The 19460-nt window shown below is 42.7% G+C and overlaps 1 protein-coding gene across 6 annotated transcripts; it reads right to left on the bottom strand.

The window, feature by feature from the left end:
- Positions 1-29: 29 nt before the first annotated feature.
- On the bottom strand, positions 30-19302 carry LOC116921364 (PR domain zinc finger protein 1). 6 transcript variants are annotated; one of them, XM_032927636.2, is made up of 12 exons: positions 19165-19302; positions 19021-19101; positions 18765-18918; positions 18624-18686; positions 12623-12757; positions 12220-12347; positions 9884-11739; positions 5815-5952; positions 5403-5465; positions 4992-5303; positions 1982-4916; positions 30-1895 (listed from the first exon to the last, which is right to left on the bottom strand). In XM_032927636.2, exons 9-12 carry the CDS (start codon positions 5412-5414, stop codon positions 1621-1623), a joined length of 3534 nt encoding a protein of 1177 aa, XP_032783527.1. In that variant the 5' UTR covers positions 5415-5465; positions 5815-5952; positions 9884-11739; positions 12220-12347; positions 12623-12757; positions 18624-18686; positions 18765-18918; positions 19021-19101; positions 19165-19302; the 3' UTR covers positions 30-1620. The 6 variants fall into 6 exon arrangements, with proteins under 6 accessions (XP_032783527.1, XP_045027576.1, XP_045027575.1 ...); XM_045171641.1 differs by lacking the exon at positions 12623-12757 and having other exon boundaries at positions 9884-11471; positions 11555-11739; XM_045171640.1 differs by lacking the exon at positions 12623-12757.
- Positions 19303-19460: the final 158 nt, after the last annotated feature.

The raw sequence follows: 19460 nt of genomic DNA, 5'->3' as shown, positions 1-19460 counted from the left end.
TTTAGAACTCGAAGAAAATAACAGAATAATTCATTTTTCGAACACATATTTGAGTGTATTTTCTTTCTTTTCGATGCAAACGTCTTTGAGGAATGCAATTTTTTGTTTGTTTTTATTTCAATTGCTAAATGTAGCCGGGAAAATAAGTTAAAGGGAGGGGAATATACTTTTGAGAAATTGACAAGTATTACTGTAGACTTCCAAAATTTGGGGGGGGGGATGGTGTAAAAGGGAAATGAATTTGTATATCTCAAAATGTGTTGTACCTACAATGTCAACATCGAGGCACAGGCAGCACAACAAATCCTTTCTCTTTTGTTCAGTACTTTTTAACATTTCATTGTCGATTATTATTGCCATTTTGCATCAAAAGAGACGAAGACGTTGAATCAATCCAATAAAAACAATAGACATGGGGAAGACCAACGATCGTTGAGAGAAATACAACTAAGGGCATATAAATATGACGGCATCACATCCAGGTTTCAAAATATTAAAAAATGAGGGGTAGAGCTAGAGATATGGGATGATTTGCATATAATATGTATATATCTATGTATATAAATGATACAAGAGAAAGAAGGCACTCTGAAAGGAGGGGAGCAGATCATTTTAAAATTCAATTTCTATCGTCTTTTCTAGTCCATCAGTCGAAAAGGTAAAATTTGGAATGCGTCGTGACACGCAAAACCAGCATCCACACACTGCAAGCATCACAAGTCGAGTCACACATATTTTTTGTTTTGTTTCTTCGCTGTCCAAAATTATTGTTGCAATTTTCCTGAGATCAAGTGCCTTTTCATATTAACCTTTTTTTTTTTTCCTTTTTCTTGGGAGATTCCAACAAAGCTTCCATCGTCATTCTTATATATAAAAAAAAAAAAAGAAAAACATAATGAAAAATGTACAACAAATAACACAGCAACGCGGGGTGAGGGTATAAAAAGGAAATCAACAAAACGGAAAAAAAAAAAATATAAATAACTTGCTGGGAGATGGGGGAGGAAAAATGAAACCCACAAAAAAAGAAAAAGAAATCTTGTCGTGGAAATATATATAACTTAATAATAATAATTAAAAAATGTAAAAGTTGTGTGTCGATAGTCATGTCCCCATATTTGTCAACGACATTTCACAGTCTTTCTAAATAAATGGAATATAAAACTTTTGTCCTCCTGCGTTCATAACGCCATTGTCAACATGATTGTCATTTCGTACATAAATAAAACAATGTGGAGGTATATAATATATATAATTTAAAGAGAGAGAGAGAGAGAAAAAAATTGGATGAGAGTTTCTCTTTGCTGTTGTAAATGTCATTGGAGTCAAACAGAAGAAGAGTTTTTTTGTTCTAACGGTGGGTTCGGTACGTTAATGAAGATGGTATTGATCCGTCTGAGTTTTCGTTACGTCTCGTCACACGTCTCTCCCCTCTCCCAAAAAAAGAAAAATAAATAAATAATTTAGAGCTAGACATACACTCGAAAGAGTTGCGTCGTCTAATGTCGTCTGCAAGGACCGTGAACCCCCCCCTTTGAAGTCGTCTGCTTCGTCGAGTCAAGAAAAGAAAAAGGGCGTTGCACAGTTATTACAGTCGAGAGTCTTCGTTCTTTTTGTTTTCTATGTGCATTCGATAATGTGTGGCGCTTTGTTGGCCGTTTCAATCACGCTGGGTCGGGACGAATCGGCGTCGTAGTTTCCCGATTGTTGTCTCCCGTTTCCGTGCATATTTCCTTCGTCGGGCGACTGAGAACGTCGGCCCGTCGTCGAATTGACACCCAATTCGTGGTGGTGTTCGTGCTGGCCTTGACGGTGATGTTGCTGAATGGCCAACGAGTCGCTATCACAGCTCATTCCGTCCAAACTCATTTCTTCATCCTTGTCTTCCATACCTTCTTTATTGAAGAAAGAAAAAAACAAACAAACAAATTGAATCAAAACTGTCCAAATGAATGATTAAAATTTAGAAATGTTGTACTACCTTCAACATCTGAGCCGTTGCAATCGTAGCCGGCCGAGTCGGTAGGTGACCGTTCAAGGGCCATCTCTTCTTCGAGGCTACTCGGTTTGCAATTGGTCGTCTTCCAGTGAGTGCGCAATCCGCTGGCGCTGATGTACTTTTTCTGACATCCACCGCACGTGTACGGCCTTTCATTCGTGTGCAAACGTTTATGCAATTTCAAGTGGACAAACTGCGTGAATTTGGCCGGGCACAAATCGCAAGCGTAAGGCTTCTGTCCGGAATGCAGCCGCAAATGGGTCTTGAGGTTGGACGTGCTGCTGAACCGCTTCTTGCAAATGTCGCACTGGTGCGGTTTTTCACCCGTGTGCACTAGATGGTGCTTCTGTAGGTGGGCCAGCTGAGTGAAACTCTTGGTGCAAACATTGCACTTGAAGGGCCGCTCGCCGGAATGCGTCCGCAAATGAACTTTAAGGTTGGACAGCTGTCCGAATGTCTTGTAGCAAATGTTGCATTCGTAATGCATTTTACCGTCCTTCTTTTTCAGAGGGTAAGGCAACGATCGGTAGCCACGGCCTTGGCTTCCATTGGGCGACGGGCTGCCCGAGCCGATGGGCGACAACGAGCCGCTTCCGGGCGATGTGTGGCAGTGCAGCGCCTGGCTGTAATTCGGACTGAGCGACGAGGCAGCTGATCGTATAGACGACTCGGATGGATCCCGTTGACCGCAACGATCTCCGCCGTTGCCTCCGGACGAAGAAGCGGCAGACGCGGCTGGACTGTGCGGCATCGGAATATGAGGATGAATGTGAGCACCGGACGAGGAGGAGGTGGACGACGAAGACGCTAGCGGATGAGCACCGCCGACGTTGTGACTACTACTGCCTCCGCCGGATGAAGATGCATTGGATCCAGCTCCGCCGTAGGCGTACATGTTGAAATGAGCCGACGAGAACATTTGCGCAACGTTGTTGACGTTGTACAACAAGCCGCCGCCGGAGCTACCGCCGTTGCCGGAATCATTCGGATGGTGGTGAGGTGATGGAGCCGATCGGCTGTTGGATCCGTTGCTGCTGCTACTGCTCTGGAACTGATGCGACTGCGACGGTTGCGGGCTCCGGCTATTGAACGGATGCGATCCATGAGACGGATGATGTCCGCTGAGGTGGTGCATGTGGTGATGATGTTGCTGTTGCCCACCGTTAGATGGCGAGCTGTTCGACTCGTTGCGGATGGATTTATTGACGGCTGTCGTTGAACAACTCGAATCCGGGCTGAGGTGGTTCGGATCCTTGCTGTTGAGGAGATCGCGCACGTCCGATCCAGTGGGAATGTTGTAACGATGCAGTTTCTTATAAGGCGGATACACAACAGTCGAAATGGCTACAGGCACTGTCGTCGACGGCGCTAGGAGCAGGTGGGAAGACGAAGGCGACGATCGATGATGAGCCGATGAAGAAGGTGGAGGAGGTGGCAACGTCGCCGGAGCGACAGGCAAAGACCCGGCCGACGAATCCGGTTTGGGGTGAGACTCGTTCGCCACAATGACTTGGACGGCCTCCTTGAATCGTTCACGATGGTACACTTCGTCGTAATATTCTTGGCGGAGGAGTTCCGCTCCGTTTTCCTTCTTGGCCGCAGCGGCGGCGGCCGCTACGACCGCGGCGGAGGCGTTACCGCTCCCTTGGCGCCTCAGCAAAATGCTCTCCAGGATGCTTCCGTTGCTCAGCAACGCATTGACAGCCGGAGGAGGTGGAGGAACAGCTTCGCGGCCGCAAGGCGAACGCGAACGATCGTAATTGATTCGATGATCCGGATGGTCGCGATGGCGATGATGATGCTCCTCGTAATCCATCGGTTCCGGCGAATAAGATGGCGGGTGAAGTGCAGGCGGATGACTGCGCCGGAATCGAGGACTGAGCGGCAAGGCAGCGACCGGTGAGAGTTGGGCCACCAGCGGTGCCGATTTGACCACCGACTGGGTCACCGGAGGCGAATGTTGTTGATGTTGTTGCGGAGGCGATTGCGTAGCAGGGGCAAGTCGATGATGGGCCGAGGAGCGCGACGGAACTTGTTCGCGCTCTTCGCTGACGCTGCTGTGCCGATAATGATACGCTTTCGGCATCTTAATTTTGACTTTGCGATACTCGTTAGTGCTGCCACCGCCACGGCTGTCCGATTGCGGAGAGCCCTGTTGAGTGACGGGCTCCTCCGCCAACGGACTTAATCGACTGGTCGAACTGGGCTGACCAGCAGCCGGACCAGCCGCCAACGAAGAGCCGGAAGACGACGAAGGTTTCCTGCTGAAATCCAGGACGTAATTGTCGTTGTCAGAGTCGCTGGAATCTTCCGGAGGCGTCAGAACCTCGTCATGGTAGCCGTTGCTATGGTAACCTTCATCCGATCGGACTGAGCCTTCCGCCGTGGGTGTCATCTGGTGGTTATGATGATGATTATCAGCGTGATCGCGGCGTGCGGTTGTCGTGTCAACGGCAAGCGCCGCCTCTTTGCTGCCGGGCTGGTCCGTCTCTTTGGACAGTGCCGTCGTGTCGGCTGCGAGTTTCTTATGTTGCTGTTTGACTTTAACATCTTCCGCGCCATCTGCCGGACTCATCGGCCCTTCGTCGCAGTTTGGTTTCTTGATCTCAGCGGTCGACTGTTCCGTGTCCGTTCCGTCTTCGTCGTTCTGGTGGACTTGCTGGCGGATCCGCTGCAGCATCAAATCTCCGGTGACCGGATAATTGAGTCTTTCGGCGAATTCCTTGCAGTACCAGACCAAGAGCTCTTGATTGGGCAGAATGGGTTTGGTCGTGTAAAAATAAATGTTCATCTTGTACTGGCAGGCGATCAGATTCTGAGATTCGGACGAATAGGCCGGATTGACGTAACGCATCCAGTTGGCCTTGGCTGTATCGTAGCCATCGATGTAATAAAACACTTCGCTGTTGTTGTACACCTACGCACAAACAAATCAAATCAAATCAAATCATTTTCTCAATCGATTTCAATGGAAAATCAACTGATGCCTTACCCTCCAAAAGTATTTGCGATTGGCGTGTTTGGGCACGTGATCCTTGGCGTAAATGTCGCCAACCAAAGGTCCGAATCGGGTACCTCGCGGTATGTAATCACTGCTCCAGACGCCCAGCACGTCAGACAAGGCCTGACTCGGCTTCAGTGTCAAATTTCTGGGTAGCGACGTCTCGGCCCTGTTCACTCTCTCCGATGCGTTGCTGCTGCTCGGCTCGACCACCGCGTCCGGCACGATGTACACGGCCAATTGCTCAAAATCCTCTTCGGCCAACTCTGCCAAATCCCAAGCACCTTCTTCCATTTTCGTTCCCTTTTTATTGGATGAATTTTTTTGTTTGTTAAAATTAAAATAAAAAGAAAAACGAGTTAGTGGAGAGTTGACACACACAATAAATGGACATGGACTTACTTGATTCGACATGTTTAAGAACTGTTCATGATCACGCGACACCGTCAGCTCAGCACGCAAGTTCTGTTAATAATAACGGGCAAAAACAAAAAAGACGAGACATGAGACGAGCGTTCGAATGAAGAGAACGTTCGATACAAACTAATAAAAATAAATAAATAAATAAAAATATCTTTCTAAAATGCTCGAGAAAAAAAAAATGTGACTGGCGGGAGCATCGGCCTTGAATTGCGATGCAACTCTAGACGGGCAAATCAAAAGTCAACGCCCCCCTACACTAACAAGGACTATATAGTAATACAATAAAGAACGCCATCTCGCTTAGAAAATGTTATGTCTCCATTTTCGATTCGTTTTTTTTTGTTTTTGTTTTAAAACAATTCTGAAATATCCGACTAGGATTTGATTTTACCTTTGCGTCAAAGTTGAAGTTTTTCGCTCTTTTTTTTTTTTTTTAACTCACAAAGAGGAAGAAAAAAAAAATTCGTCAATGTCGTGATAAAATTGTGGGTTCAGTCAGTCAGTCAGTTGTTGTAGGTCTGGTTAATTCCTGCGTGAGAAAAGAAAAAGGACGTTTAGAAGAAAATTCAAAAATTCCCAATTATTAAAAATATTCAAAAAAAAAAAAATTTTGAAGAAAATGAGTTTTTATTTTTTCTTGTCGTGAACGTGTTTTCTTCTTTCTTTCTTTTTTAGGACACGTGAAGGTGCCGGGAGACTTGCCTTAAAAAAAAACCGTGAACGGGTTCCGGCATGTAGGGCGAAAGGTAAAGTAGGTGGAGCTAAAACAGGCTCCTCCTTCTCGCTACAATCTTGCACGCGCTAACACCTACTTTGAAATTAGTCACGGCATTGCGCATTCAAAACAATTCAAGCACTTTCAACTGTTTTTCTGTGTGTGTGTGTGTTGTGCCTCTTGTACGCAATCGATCATTCGCAATTTGTTATCCATTGAAAACGGAATCCCATTTCAAATGAGTAATAAATCAAAAAACGATCGGAAATTTCAAACCGTTAGGATACGCAGTGACCGTGCAATTGCGCACGCGCACACGAATAACGCGATCTGGCCGTGCGCCAATGAAAAAGAAAACAAAAGACAGGAAACACCTTCCTCCTTTTGTGCTTCATTTCCAGTTAGAAATAACTGGACACGATTCCGTAGGATGGATTCAAGAAATAATAAACAAAAAAAAACCCAAAGAAGAGACGGGAAGTGTTGAATCTATGCAGTCCAGCAAGCAGCCGAGTCTACGATGAAGGAGAAATAAAATAAAAAGAGTCCAAGGACATCCCCCCGGCTTCCTTGTCAGAACAATTTCAGAGTGCGTGGGGGGGAGGAGAGACCGGATGAGATTAAAAGAAAATGCGAGAAAGAAGAAGAAGGTTCTTTTTTTCAATCACGTAACCCAAACGCGAGTTCAGGTGTAACGGGACTCGACATCCGCTATCCTATCATGAGACGGCCCTTTTTCGTCCAGCGGTGTGCATAATTCTGTGCAGCTTTCGATGAATCGCTTTCTTCGTAATGAACTGATCCGGTGGCCGTATTGTCTTAACACTTTTCCACATGTCGCTCGAGCTCGGTCGGAATATTCAATTTCATTGCGTCATGTCGACGACCGCCGCACATCCTCGCGCAACACAAAATTCTAGCACACTTTTGTGTTCCAGCTGATTTATTTTTAGGATGAACCATTTCCCAGACACTGGGTGAAAAAAACAAACAAAAACAACAAAAATCCCGCGGCTGCTTTCTTCTTTCCAACTCCCCCCCTCCCCCCTACACACGCCTGTTACAAGCGCAATTAATGAAAAAACACGCCATTAAACTCGGATAAACGATACGCTCGGAACGAAAATAGCCACCAATAAAAATGGTTTGCACGTGAATTGAAGACATTTTTGGTTTGAAGCTTTGAGAAAGAAAGAAAGAAAAGAAAAAAAGCCTAAGGGAGTGTGTCACTACGGCCACTGCCTCGGGATAAACGTTGCCGGCTTATTATGTTGTATGTATATACGCTTCACCACCTGTACACACCTGGAATCTTGAGGAGGAGAGAAGATTGTTAAACCAAAATAAAAAAGGGGGGAATGAAACTACACACACAAAAAAAAAAAACAGCAACTGGGAAGAGGAGAATCGAAACCGGTTCTTCCTTCTGATTACCTGTACCACTATATCCACCGCACAGGGGCCGAGACTCTCTCGGTCATTGAACTCGGACAGCAAAATAAATGTTTCTTCTTTTTAAAAAAAAAGAAAAAAAGCCGCAGCCCGCAAAATAAGCGCTCGTGCACACCATAATTTTCTCCCTTTTCTCTTAGTTACGTCAATAAATAGGCGATCGCGGAACGTTGTTCTACATATTCCAAATGATGCATCACATGTTCGCTAGGCGGAAGCAAATCCGGATGTCTTGAAATGGCTTTTCCTTTTCGAAATATTTTTTTTTTTAATTATTTCTTCAATCGATGGCTTCAACTGCCACTTACTTTTTCTATATACGTACAGGACAGAAGAGTAAAAAGAGACGGATGGAAAAGGAAAGCAACGGTAAGGATCCCGTTAGAATAGCCAGCGGGCAATTGGTGGTAGACCCAATCCGGTGATGGAACAGGGAATATTTCTTTCTTTTTTTTTAAATATTTAACTTGTCATTTTTGTGAGTAGAAGAAAAGAACCTTCACCTGTCATCCCAACCCACTCTTCCTCCAAAACACCCTCACCACCAGGTGGGGCTTACAGCTTTTTAAAAAGGAAAAAGAACCGAGCAAATGCGTCTAAAGAACCGTTAGATGGTCGCTCCATCCGCTGCTTCTTGTTCCAGCCGACAAGAAAAACAAAACCTCCCCCTCTCCCTCCCCGAAAAAAGGGAAAGATTCCGTTAGGTTTCGTTTCGTGTAACACACAGGTCGCGCATTGTAACCATGGCAACCAATTGAAGGTTAAGACCTTTTTCCTCATTGATTTCGACAAAAGAATAGGAAATTCCAGGTAAAAAAATAAAATAAAGGGCGATTTGAGTCAAAGTGAAGAGAAAGTATATCAAACAGATGTTTAATCATTTTAAAAAATGGAAGACGCAGCAGACGATGCAGAAGAAAATAATAATAAAAAAAGGTCGACGAGCAGCTGCTTGTTAATCTTTTTTTATTTGTCATTCACAAGATGATATGCCCCTTAAATTTTTTTTGTATGTCTCGTCTTTGAAAATGTCCCGTTGCTTCCCCCCTCCCTGTTTTTTTAACAAGCGCCGCCACTTTTCCTTTTTCGACAACACAAATTTAAAAAAAAAGATAGGGGAGGGAGAGTTTATTACAATCAAATTCATAACGGGAAACCGTCCCCTACATTTGGGCATATAAATAAAATACGCTCAACGCAAGCGGAATCTTATATGCCTAACGGGATCGTTTCATTATTGAAACTTGCCTCGGGCTAGGAAATTAATCCCCACTCCTTTTTTGTTTTTATAATTTCCTTAAACGAAATGCATAATTGCGACTGTCACAACACGTCGACACGCATAGACGGGTGGGTTCAAACCGCAAGCGCTTATTAATTTTCCTTCCGCCAATGAGCAAACGCGGAAAGAGTTGCGAACGGGTTCTGACATAACAGAATTTTATTTTTTAAAGAAACAAACGAAAAAAGAAGGTGGGGGCGAAACGCGGAAGGACCGTGACCTCAACCACCCCTCACCTGAGGTGCAATTGACTTATCCGTTCTTAAAAGTTCATCCGAAAGGTAAAGAGGGGGGAGTTAAACAAAAAAAAAAATGCAGTGGGGGGGAGAGAGAAACAAGAACTTTTTCTTCTTCTTCTTGTTGGACCCATCCATCGACGGATGCAAGCGACCTTGAAGAGAAAAAAAGAGATGACTCTCTTCTCTATCCAGCCCCCCCTTCACTTAAACGGCCGAAAAGACGCAAAAAAAAATTGAAGGGGAAGAAGAAGAAGATGGGAAAGGTAGAGGCCAATGTGCTGCGTTCATGACATCGGATGAGACGAAGAAGAAAAGCCCAAGGTTGGTCGTTCACCTTTCGCCCAGCGCACTCACACACACACCTTTTTGGCTAGTGAACTTCCTCGTTTGATTTTTATTTGGGGGGATGTTATGTGACGTGCTTCTATCGTCCTAAAATGGGAGTGAAATACACAGCCATTTTTGTTTTTTTCTACAAGATTCGATTGCAATTTTTTTTTTTTTTTTCCTTCTTAGCGTGTAGACAGGTAGGTGCACAAGTGTAAACATTTTCCTTTTCACTTCAATCATTGGAAAGAAAGTGGAGAAAATGTTGGCCGACACACATTTTTGAATCTCTCCACCGCGGGTACGTATAATAAACGAATAAACATAATGAAGCGAGAGAAAGTTATTTACAATATTCGTTGTGCCCGTTGGCCTAACTTCAAACTCAATTTTCGCAATTATAATACTAGAAATTAGATTGAAAAGATTTGTGGATTTTTCTTACGTGAGATGAACGACTTTCGTCATGGAAACGATGAGCTGCTGCGGGAGGCACTTTGCTGCTGCTGTCTTCGTCTCCAAAGATGAAACTTTTTGATGGGGGGGATTCAAACAGAACAAAACCAAAGAAATCCAAAAAAATGCGGAATCCGTGCGGAAATGCAAGACGATCAAATCAAATCAAAAAAACAACACACACTGACAACAACACGGAAGTCTAGCAAGTCTTCTCTGTCAATGAACAACAAAAATCACTGTGTGTGTGCGTGTGTGCGTCAAGCCAAAAATGTTGCGTGTGTTGGTCGAAAGGGAGAACAGAGTCAATGACTTTTGATGAATGTGTTTTCTTTTTTTTTCTTCCTTTTTCCCCCCGGAAAAAAACAAACAAACAAACGAGGAAGACGACGGTTGAAAACTTGTGTGCGTCTCGATTGGCGGCCGTGGAACTAGTGACGGCCACTCGCTTCTATCCGCACAGCCTTACCCGAGAAAGAGAATTCCGTTTGGGGCTGTGGCAAACGGGCCAGGAGGGAGGAGTAAAGAGGATAGGAGGTGGCACCCAACCACCGACCCGGGGACGATCAACACACACACACACACACACACAAACCGGCTTCCTTTTCAGCTATTGCTACAAGAAAAAATTGTGTTTTGTCGCTCGAATCCGTGCCGTGTGTACGTGTGTGTTCACGAACTAACAGAGATAGAGAAAAACCGTTACAATTCCGCAATGGAGGCGACTCTCTCTTATTTTTGTCCCCTAGAAAATAACATAGAAACAAACAAAAAATCTGACGATTTTAGGTTGGCCCGACCAACAAAAAAAATGATCGAGTGGGACTTTTTCCCGCACATTAACGGTAGTGCATGTCTTCTTTCTTTTTAAAAAACAACATAGGAGGACGAATTGATAGTCAGTGCAAGTCACGACTCTCTCGCGATGAGGTCGAGAAAAATGAAAATTATAATTTTTTTTTAAAAAGAATGATACGATCGGCCAGTAGGGAGCGATGACACCTGTAACACGATATGCCCAAATGAAAATGCCGATATAGATTTCCATGAAAAAAAAAAATTATTTTTAGATAAAAAAAAAACAAACAAAAAACGCAAAGATTTGAAAACCTATCGAATATGTCTGTCATAATCCTCCCCCTCTTAAAAAGAATTTTTTTGAAACCAGATACCTGGGGAGTTCATTGACCGATCGAGTTGTTACGGCATAGAGAGACTCACAGGTGTGGTGGGAAGCAAAGACGTAAGAGACTCCTTCTTTCGTGGAACACACGTAGCGGAGAAAAAAAACCCGATGGGCCATCTACGCAAACGTCAGGGAGAAAGTTGGTGGACGGAAGTGGAGCACTTCCGACCGAATCTTTACAATCATCACATTTTTCTTCTTCTTCTTGAGCTTACTACTTTTCCGCATAGCGAAGAAATCTTTCCCAACACGAAAAATGGGCCGGCTTCTTATTTCTAGGGTTCTACGTTTCCATTTGTTAACACACAGACCGGACCAGGTAAACTGATCACACACACAATAAAAAAAAATGTGTACCTGTTTTCCAGGTGAAATAAATTTACATAACGTTCTACAGAAATTCAAAGAAAAACAAAAAAATGGTTTTTTAGGTTCGTACCTGTGTCGGTGTACGTAGGTGTGTGTGTGTGTTACCTTCAATCAGGCCAATGAACTCCAATATAGTTCTCCCTTTAAAAAACAAAATCCACTTCCCTTTTCCTTCCTATTTTGTTGGGGGTCCTTCGGGTCAACCAAGGTCGGTCCCCCATCATAAACACAGAATTGGGAACCTTCTTCTTGTTGGGGTGTGTGTGTGGGCTGCATCAACCGTGTGGTTCCTGGAGAAACCAAAGTAGAAACAGAAAATCTAAAAATATCTGAAATTCTTACTAAAAAAAAAATTAAAGAAGATGAGAGTGACAGAAAACTTCAATGGTCCCATAACACCTCATTTCTAATGAAAACTTATAAAAATATCTACTCGAACTTTCCCAGTTCAAAAGGTCATGGCCGTCCACACGAAAAAAAAAAAAATCTATTCCGGAAAAAAAATGAAAACGGGGGGGACTGGCCATCATCGTCGTATCCTTGTGGGGACGGCCAAAACGGCCCACGACCTCAAACGTCCCTTTTGATTTTTCTTCTTCGTTTCTTTAGCCAAAACAAAAAGAAAAAAAAAAAACCATAAAGGAAAGAGAATCTTCTTTCTTTTTTTCTTGGCGTACGCGTATAGATAAAGGCCAGCTATTCTTATGTTTGCCATCGATACAACGACAGTGCAAGTTTTTTTTTTTTTTTCTTTTTCTCTCTTTCTTTACCTGTGTTTGTGCGCTCGGTTGTTTCCCTTTTGATTTCCTTGTCCAAAGGTTAACGGCCCAGACTGGCGTTCAAATCGCCCGCTTCAAAATGCATCGGCCGTACGAGACACGTAGACGACGGATCGGGCCTGTTGAAAATACGAAATTCATTAGTGGTTACGTATCACTTTTATCAATCAGCCCACGCATACAAATCTTATCATTATTTAGATATTTTTTAAAATTATGACATTTAAAATTATATTTAAAAGGCGAGATGATTTAATGACGCATTTTTGCTCTCTTTCGCGTGTCAAGTAAATGAAGTGAAACAACAAAACAACATGCTGACGGCCAACAGGGGGGAGGGGTGCAATAGAATAAGGAACTGTTACGGCGACCGAACGAAGGCGACATGAAATACTTTCGTTGATTCGGGGCCATTCGCGGTTATTGTCCTACATTTAGCGCCACTGTTGGAGAAGAGTCCAGAAGGCTGCCCGCAACGACAACTGGACAAACAGCCAAAACAAAAAATATTGAAAAAAAAAACGGGTCTCTGTAAAAAAAAAAAAAAGACGCATCAAGTTAATCCAGAATGTCTTTCTCTCTTTGATTTTTATTCAAGAAAAAAACAAAAATTAGATTAACATAATTTTGATTTTCTAAAAGGGAAAAACCGTTATTGCTGCGTTGTGACTCTTAACTTGTTTCCCCCCTCACGTACTAGTACTGAAAGTTCTTTTGGGACGATGACGAAACTCTCGTTCTTCATCCCGGAAGACGAAGAAAAAGGTGAAAGGACGATCCGCCCCTTTACGGTTTGCCTTTTTTTTTTTCTTGGCCCAGCTGCCAAAATTGATTCGATAAAAAAAAAGGGGGTGGGGGATTGAGCTTCTTTCCGCTAAACAGGCGAAACGTGAACGGCAGAGAAAACCCAAACGTGAAGTTTGTACGTCTTCTTTTTTTTTCTTTCCAAAGCGGGAAAAATTGGCGGGCAAAATGATGTAAAAATAAAAAACGAAACAGACTCAAACGGCCACAAGGTGACGGCCGGTTATTGTGCTACTTCCTCTCTTTTTTTTTCTTCAAGAGAGATAGAGAGAGAGAGAGACTTGCTGTTGTGTGTTTGCGCGTATATAGGGAATGATCATCGCAAGCAAAAGAACCGCTAATGACGTGACCACTGTTGCGTGAACCAAGTGCAGAAGAAGAAACAAAAACAGGCCGAGACAAACACAGCCACAACGTTACAAAATAACGGCGCGCTGATTTTCAAATTCTTTTTTTTTTTCCTGGTGTGCAGACATTATTTCTGGCCCAGAGAAATGGTTTCATTTTTTTTTTCTCCATTGTCGTCGCAATGAAGAAGAAATGATATAGAAAGGAGTTCTTTTTCCTCGTGATTGCAATGAGAAATATTGATGCACCTGCCGATTGCGAGTACCTTTTTTTTTGTTTTAAATTTCTTATTGTGTCTGAAAAAATTCAGAGTTTTCGACAACAACAACAAAAAAAATGTCATTGTCTTTTAATTTCGGCACTCCCGTAATACGAAAAGGCTACAAAGAGCGAGGAGGGGGATATGGTGCACGTCGAAAAATGAACGCTCAGGTAGGCGGAGCATGTACAACAACAAAGCGACGATTGTACATTAAATGTGTACTCAAAGTGAAAAAGAAGAAGAAGCTTTACTATTATAACCGGCAGCAGAAAAAACTAAAATAAAGAGCGGGCATTTTGAAAAATAAAAAATAAAAAAGGAGTCTGGGTAACTGGGACAACGACCGGCATTTACCTGCTAGGGGGATGGGACCAACAGCTGAGGATGTATAACATTCGGGCAAAAGTACCGAAAGTTCTCCTTTTCATTTTTTTTTCTCTCTCTCTCTCTCTCTCTTGTAATGTGTCCCTGTTTATTTAAATGCGTTCGACCGTAATCACTTAAAACAAATTTAAAGAATTTTTGTTTTTTTTTTTAGAGATAGAGGGCGAACTTCCCCTTTATTAAAGAAAAAGCCCCGAGAAATAAGAAATGAGGTCTTTAAAAAAAAAGGGGGAAAACAAAAAATAACAACGCGTATCACGATGTTGAACTCTTCATTGCCCAATACGAAATGGAATTGTCAATTTTATAACCCTCTTTCAAAACGTCAATCATGCATATTAAGGGTAGGAAGACGCGCGCGCACACACAAAAATGAGGTCTATACGATGACAATCTTTCCCTGCCAGCGGTTTCATTTGGATTGTTAGATCTCCCCCGGTTTTAGTCCACACGTGCAACGTAGTCAAGAAATTTTTGATTAACTTCAAAGAAACAAAAGGGGGAGGGGGGTGGATTAGATAAATGCAGCAAAAAAAAGACGACAATCAATCAACGAAACAAAACGGAACGCTCTACATCCAAGAAAGTGTTTTGTTTTCTTTTGTTATGACGATTATTATTCCAAGATGAATCGCTGGAATGATCGAAATGCGGGGGGATGAAGAAAACAGAGCGTGACAGCAAAAACTCCACCCAAAAACGAGCAAAAAAAAAATGGCGGATGGGGATATAAACTACGACAAGATGCATCATCGTGAATCTCTTCATCAGCTCGTGAAAATAGAAAAATGTTTCACGTGATGCTGGCCAACAAATCAAAGAAACAAATGAAACGAGTTTTCGAAAGGTTGGATGTATATCGGTCAACGCCTGGCTCTTGCAACTCTTTTCAATAATCGCCAGAAATTGCGTCAGAATTGTTCACATTCGGCGTGACGCAAATTCGGGAAATTCGCCCGACACATTACGAACGACGTTTGGCCATCCAAAACGCCTTCCGACTTTTCATCCGCGTTTATTTTCGATCGACACCTGACTATCCTCAGCCGTACTAAGGACGCGCTGAAACAGTACGCGCGTGCGCGCTAAAAATAAACAACAAAACATTGAGGTCGGCACGCCAATCAAAATCGAAAGAGAAGCGAAGCGTTACAAGCAGTTGCGGTTTGTTTTTTTCTGCTCATTCCGTTACATGTGAACATTTTTTTTTTAAAGGAGAAGACGCTTAAAAATATATTTTTTTACTGCATACACTAGAGTGAGAGAAAATGGCGGGACCCGACTGTTGCTTTTCAAAGAAGACCGTTGGCACGACGCACCGGTCGGGAAGAAAGAAAGAGGTAAAGAATTAAACAAAAAGTAAATAAGGAGAATGTGTGCCAACGAACGCGAGTAACCCACACTCGCAGACACATCTGATGACTCTGTGAGCGAAGAAAGAAAAAATAGAGGTCGAGACTTTCCTTGTTAACATTCGATAAAGAAAATTCAAAAGAAAAAAAAGGATTCTCCTCTCTCTCTCGTGCGTTCATACGGGAGGAGTTTAGGAGCAAGAGGGAGAAGAACTACTATATAATCAAAGGGGAAAAAAGAAGTCGACAAGCTATTCGTTTCACCTTGAGGCTATGGAGCAACCGAACGAAAAGGGTTAAGACTTTTTGTTTTTTTAAGTGCGCAGATTCGAAATAATTTTTTTTTTTTTAAACGATTGAGGGTAAAAAAAAAAATGTTTTGAACTCGGTCAAACTTGTACTTTACATGCACAATGGCTGTAACAGACCTGGTTTCACGCATGTCAGTTAAACGACACCTGTCCAATTTGCGGGAAAAGATTTGAATATTTCTCGGAATTTACGTCACTCGAGTTTAAAATCAATTACGTTATTATTATTATTTTTCATTCAAAGGCACAGAAAATGAATTGAGCTGGACAAGGAACTTCAACTAAACGCGTATGAAACGCATCATTCAATGCGTTCATCAATTTCTTGGAAAACAAAACCGGTCTCGTCATTTAAAAAACAAAAATGTAAGCCAGTCCGGACAAGAAGGATTTATGCACCGTTATTATTGCGTTCTGGATTGGCATATTTTGATGCTGTTGTTGGGAAGGAAAAAAATGAATAATTTTGAAAATAATCAGCCACAGCTGTGCGCGTTTTCACGTCCGGTGGCCAATGAAAAGGAGAAGGAAAAAGTCGACCTGCATCTCAGCTCACCTACTCTCTCGATCATGTCTTGTTTTTTCCTGATTATTTTGATTACGGTTTTAAACAAAAAATCAAACCATCTGCTGCGCGTAATCGACAAAACTCGTTTCAGTTCACTTGTCTTGGCACTTTTTTTCTTCCAAATTTTTTTTTGCGCTGCGCAACACGACGATCGCAGACTCAAGAAAAACGAGGGCAAGTCGACAAAAATGGACGCGTTTAGTGATGTACAATTGTTTGTGCCATGCATGAATTCATCGTGAAAATCAAGTCTACCGCCGCGTGAAAATACGAGGCCTTTACTACGAACTCTCTCCTACTACTACGACTTGTACGCGGAAAAAGAGAAACAGCATAAAATGGCAAACACGCATCAGACGGCGAGTGATTTTTTTTATTATAGAATTTTCTAAAAAAAAAAAGGAGAACGCCCGCACGCCGTAATGCCTTCGTCCAATGCCAAGGTTAGCGGGCCAGGCCACTCACGGTCACTGGCCCATTTACCAACGAGCGGATCGAATAGCGCTGTTTTACACACACACACGCCAGTGGACGGAAAGAAAGGAGTTCCTTCGCTTTCCATTCCTTTCTTCGTGTCGGTAATAGAGAGAAAAATCGACATTCATCGTTACAATTGAAAAATGTGTAGCCATCAATATGCCTGTCATCCAATCTTATTTGAAGGGCAAAAATTAACTATTGAACAACAATTGAAAGGTTATCATTCGATGCGAGAGCTATACGAGATTCGACCAACGATGGGCAAATTAAAGCGGTTAATTGGCGAGTGAACACACACAAGACCCAATTTTTCAAAACAAAAGAGGGGTAAAAAAATGTATATGAAATAATAAAAACGGAAAAACACGTGGAACCCCCCCCCCCCTCGACTGAAAACAAATAAAAAAATAAAATAAATTTTCAGAGGGGAAATAAAAAAAGGAGGACATTGACTCCACTAGCGCTGCGGTTCTATACACAACAGAAGTAGGTAAACACGGCCCAGCTCCGGCTACCTCAACTCGACTTGGCAAGTCCACTTTTTTTTTCTCTCTCCGTCCATCTTTTATTTATTCAAAAAAAAAGAGAGACAGTGAAACACATTGCGCGTTTTTTTTTTGACCGTACGCACAAAGTCTGTCGCAATCGTTTCTTTTTTCGGGTCATAATTGAACGTGATCAACAAAATTCGACCTAATTCCCTCACTACTTGCTCCAGAAGGTATGTCATCTATACCTTCGTCCTTCACGTTGCGTGAATAGCATCCCGAACGCAGACGTGACCTCCATTGGAATTTCTTTAGTTTTTACTTCTAATTCGATAGCCGATCGAACTAACGCATCGTTCAGCCAAATCAAAAACGAAGATGATTTGATATTTTCCACACACACACACACATACAAAAAAAAGGGTTATTTTAACACTCTCTTTCCTTCGGGATAAAAGAGGCTTGGTATACTGCTATTCGTCCTCTCTTTTAAAGGTCAAATAGCTGGTTGAAAAGAAGAGCCCAGGTAACAAGTGGAAAGAGAGGGAGATAGTCAACAAAACATTTTTGTTGTTTGTCTGTGTTAGGGTAAGATCGCTTTTGATTTTTCTTTTTTTGTGTGGAGGGGAAGACTAACGGTGAAACTGAAAATATTAGAAGGAAAAAAGGAATAAAAGAACGGGAACGGATACACAAAAGCGTCGGGCCCTTCGAACGACCCAAAGTGAGGGGGGAAAAGAGCCTCTTCTGGTCTGGTGCTGGAAGGGCAACAAAACACCACCAAATAAAAAGGGGGAAAAGAAGAAGAATATAAAGAATGGAAATAAAAATGTGGCCTAGTGAAGTCAAAAGTGTTCTCGAAGGAAAGGTAGAACAAGGCGGCAGGGGGGGAGGATATGAATAGTTGTTTGGGACGGGGAGAGAAAGAAAATAAAGTTCATTGACCGAAGTGGTAAAGCTGAGGGCCTTGCAACCGAAGAAGAAAGTAGGTGACTCGACTAGCCGACTATCTAAGTCGACTTGGAGGAAGCTCCGACCCTTCTAGGTTCTTCTCCGGTCGCAGCCAACCGAGAAGCATTTTCTCCTGTTTTTTTTTCCCTCCTCCTTTCCAGCTGTTGTTCCCTATCCCTTTCTATACTGCACACACGAGCATAGATACAGATACACACACTGTAGGTGACTGGGCCAACGACCGGCAATAACCTTAACGAACAAAAAAAAAAAAACCACCCCACAGCAGACACACCGACAGTGGCACCGTTATTTCTCACCGTACCTCCCGAGGACGGGCGAAATTAACGGTGCACAGCACGAAGAATGTGTTTCCCTCTTCACTGGCGGCGTGGGGGTCTCTCACGATATTACAAAGGACGCATTTTTTTTGGTTGTTTTACTTACTTTTTTTTTCTCTCCTTCCCTCTTGACTCGTATCCCACGAGCGGGTCGTGAAGTGGAAAAAATCTATTGTGCAAATGTTGAATGTCAGTTCCACGATTCATAGGGTAAGAAAAAGTGCAATGTCATTTTGTATTGCAATACCTGCTGGCCTCAAGGCAAGAGGTCATTTGATACACCAAAGGGATGAGCAATGTTGGCCAAAAGTCATCATCAAGTAGCATGTCAGCTGTTGCTCATTATTGGTGTCTGCATTTTATTTCGGTTCCAGACTTTTCTATTTTTCACCACCTTCCTGCTTTAGAAATATAAATGGCCAGTGGAGTTGGTTTACAAATCCGTTACATACTCTCTTGTTCAATTCGAAGGTTGTACTAGTCAACGCAATACGATATACTACCTTTTCATTCCCATCTTTGCGATTGAGATCGACAATGGAGGACGATTCATCTGAAACGTGGCGGCCATACACTAAAAGCTCCTGCAACATTAGATCCGACAGTTTAGATTGCCAATGCAGTTTAATTATAGTATTTCGTCATACGATAGTCTGATGCAAGGCCAGCAGTGCAAGAAATATCCGAGACAAACCGTATACCATGAACAAGAGTTCATTGAACTTCTTCGCTCTACGACTGTGTTTTTCGAAATAAATAAGCAACGTGGTTCTCGGCCACCTAGCGGTCATTTTTGAACTAACTGTCTCTTGGATTTTAAATCAGCTGACTTCCGCCCAAAATGTCAGTGAACACGATTGCAAAAAATCAACTATAAAATATTTTTAGAAAACGACAATTTCGGTATATATTTTCCCGAAGATAAAACAAACAAAAATAATTC

This window comes from Daphnia magna, linkage group LG4 (genome assembly GCF_020631705.1).
Source record: "Daphnia magna isolate NIES linkage group LG4, ASM2063170v1.1, whole genome shotgun sequence".
Lineage (NCBI taxonomy): Eukaryota > Metazoa > Arthropoda > Branchiopoda > Diplostraca > Daphniidae > Daphnia > Daphnia magna.
Note: the sequence above shows the minus strand (reverse complement) of the source record. Positions and strands in the feature narration are given on the sequence as shown.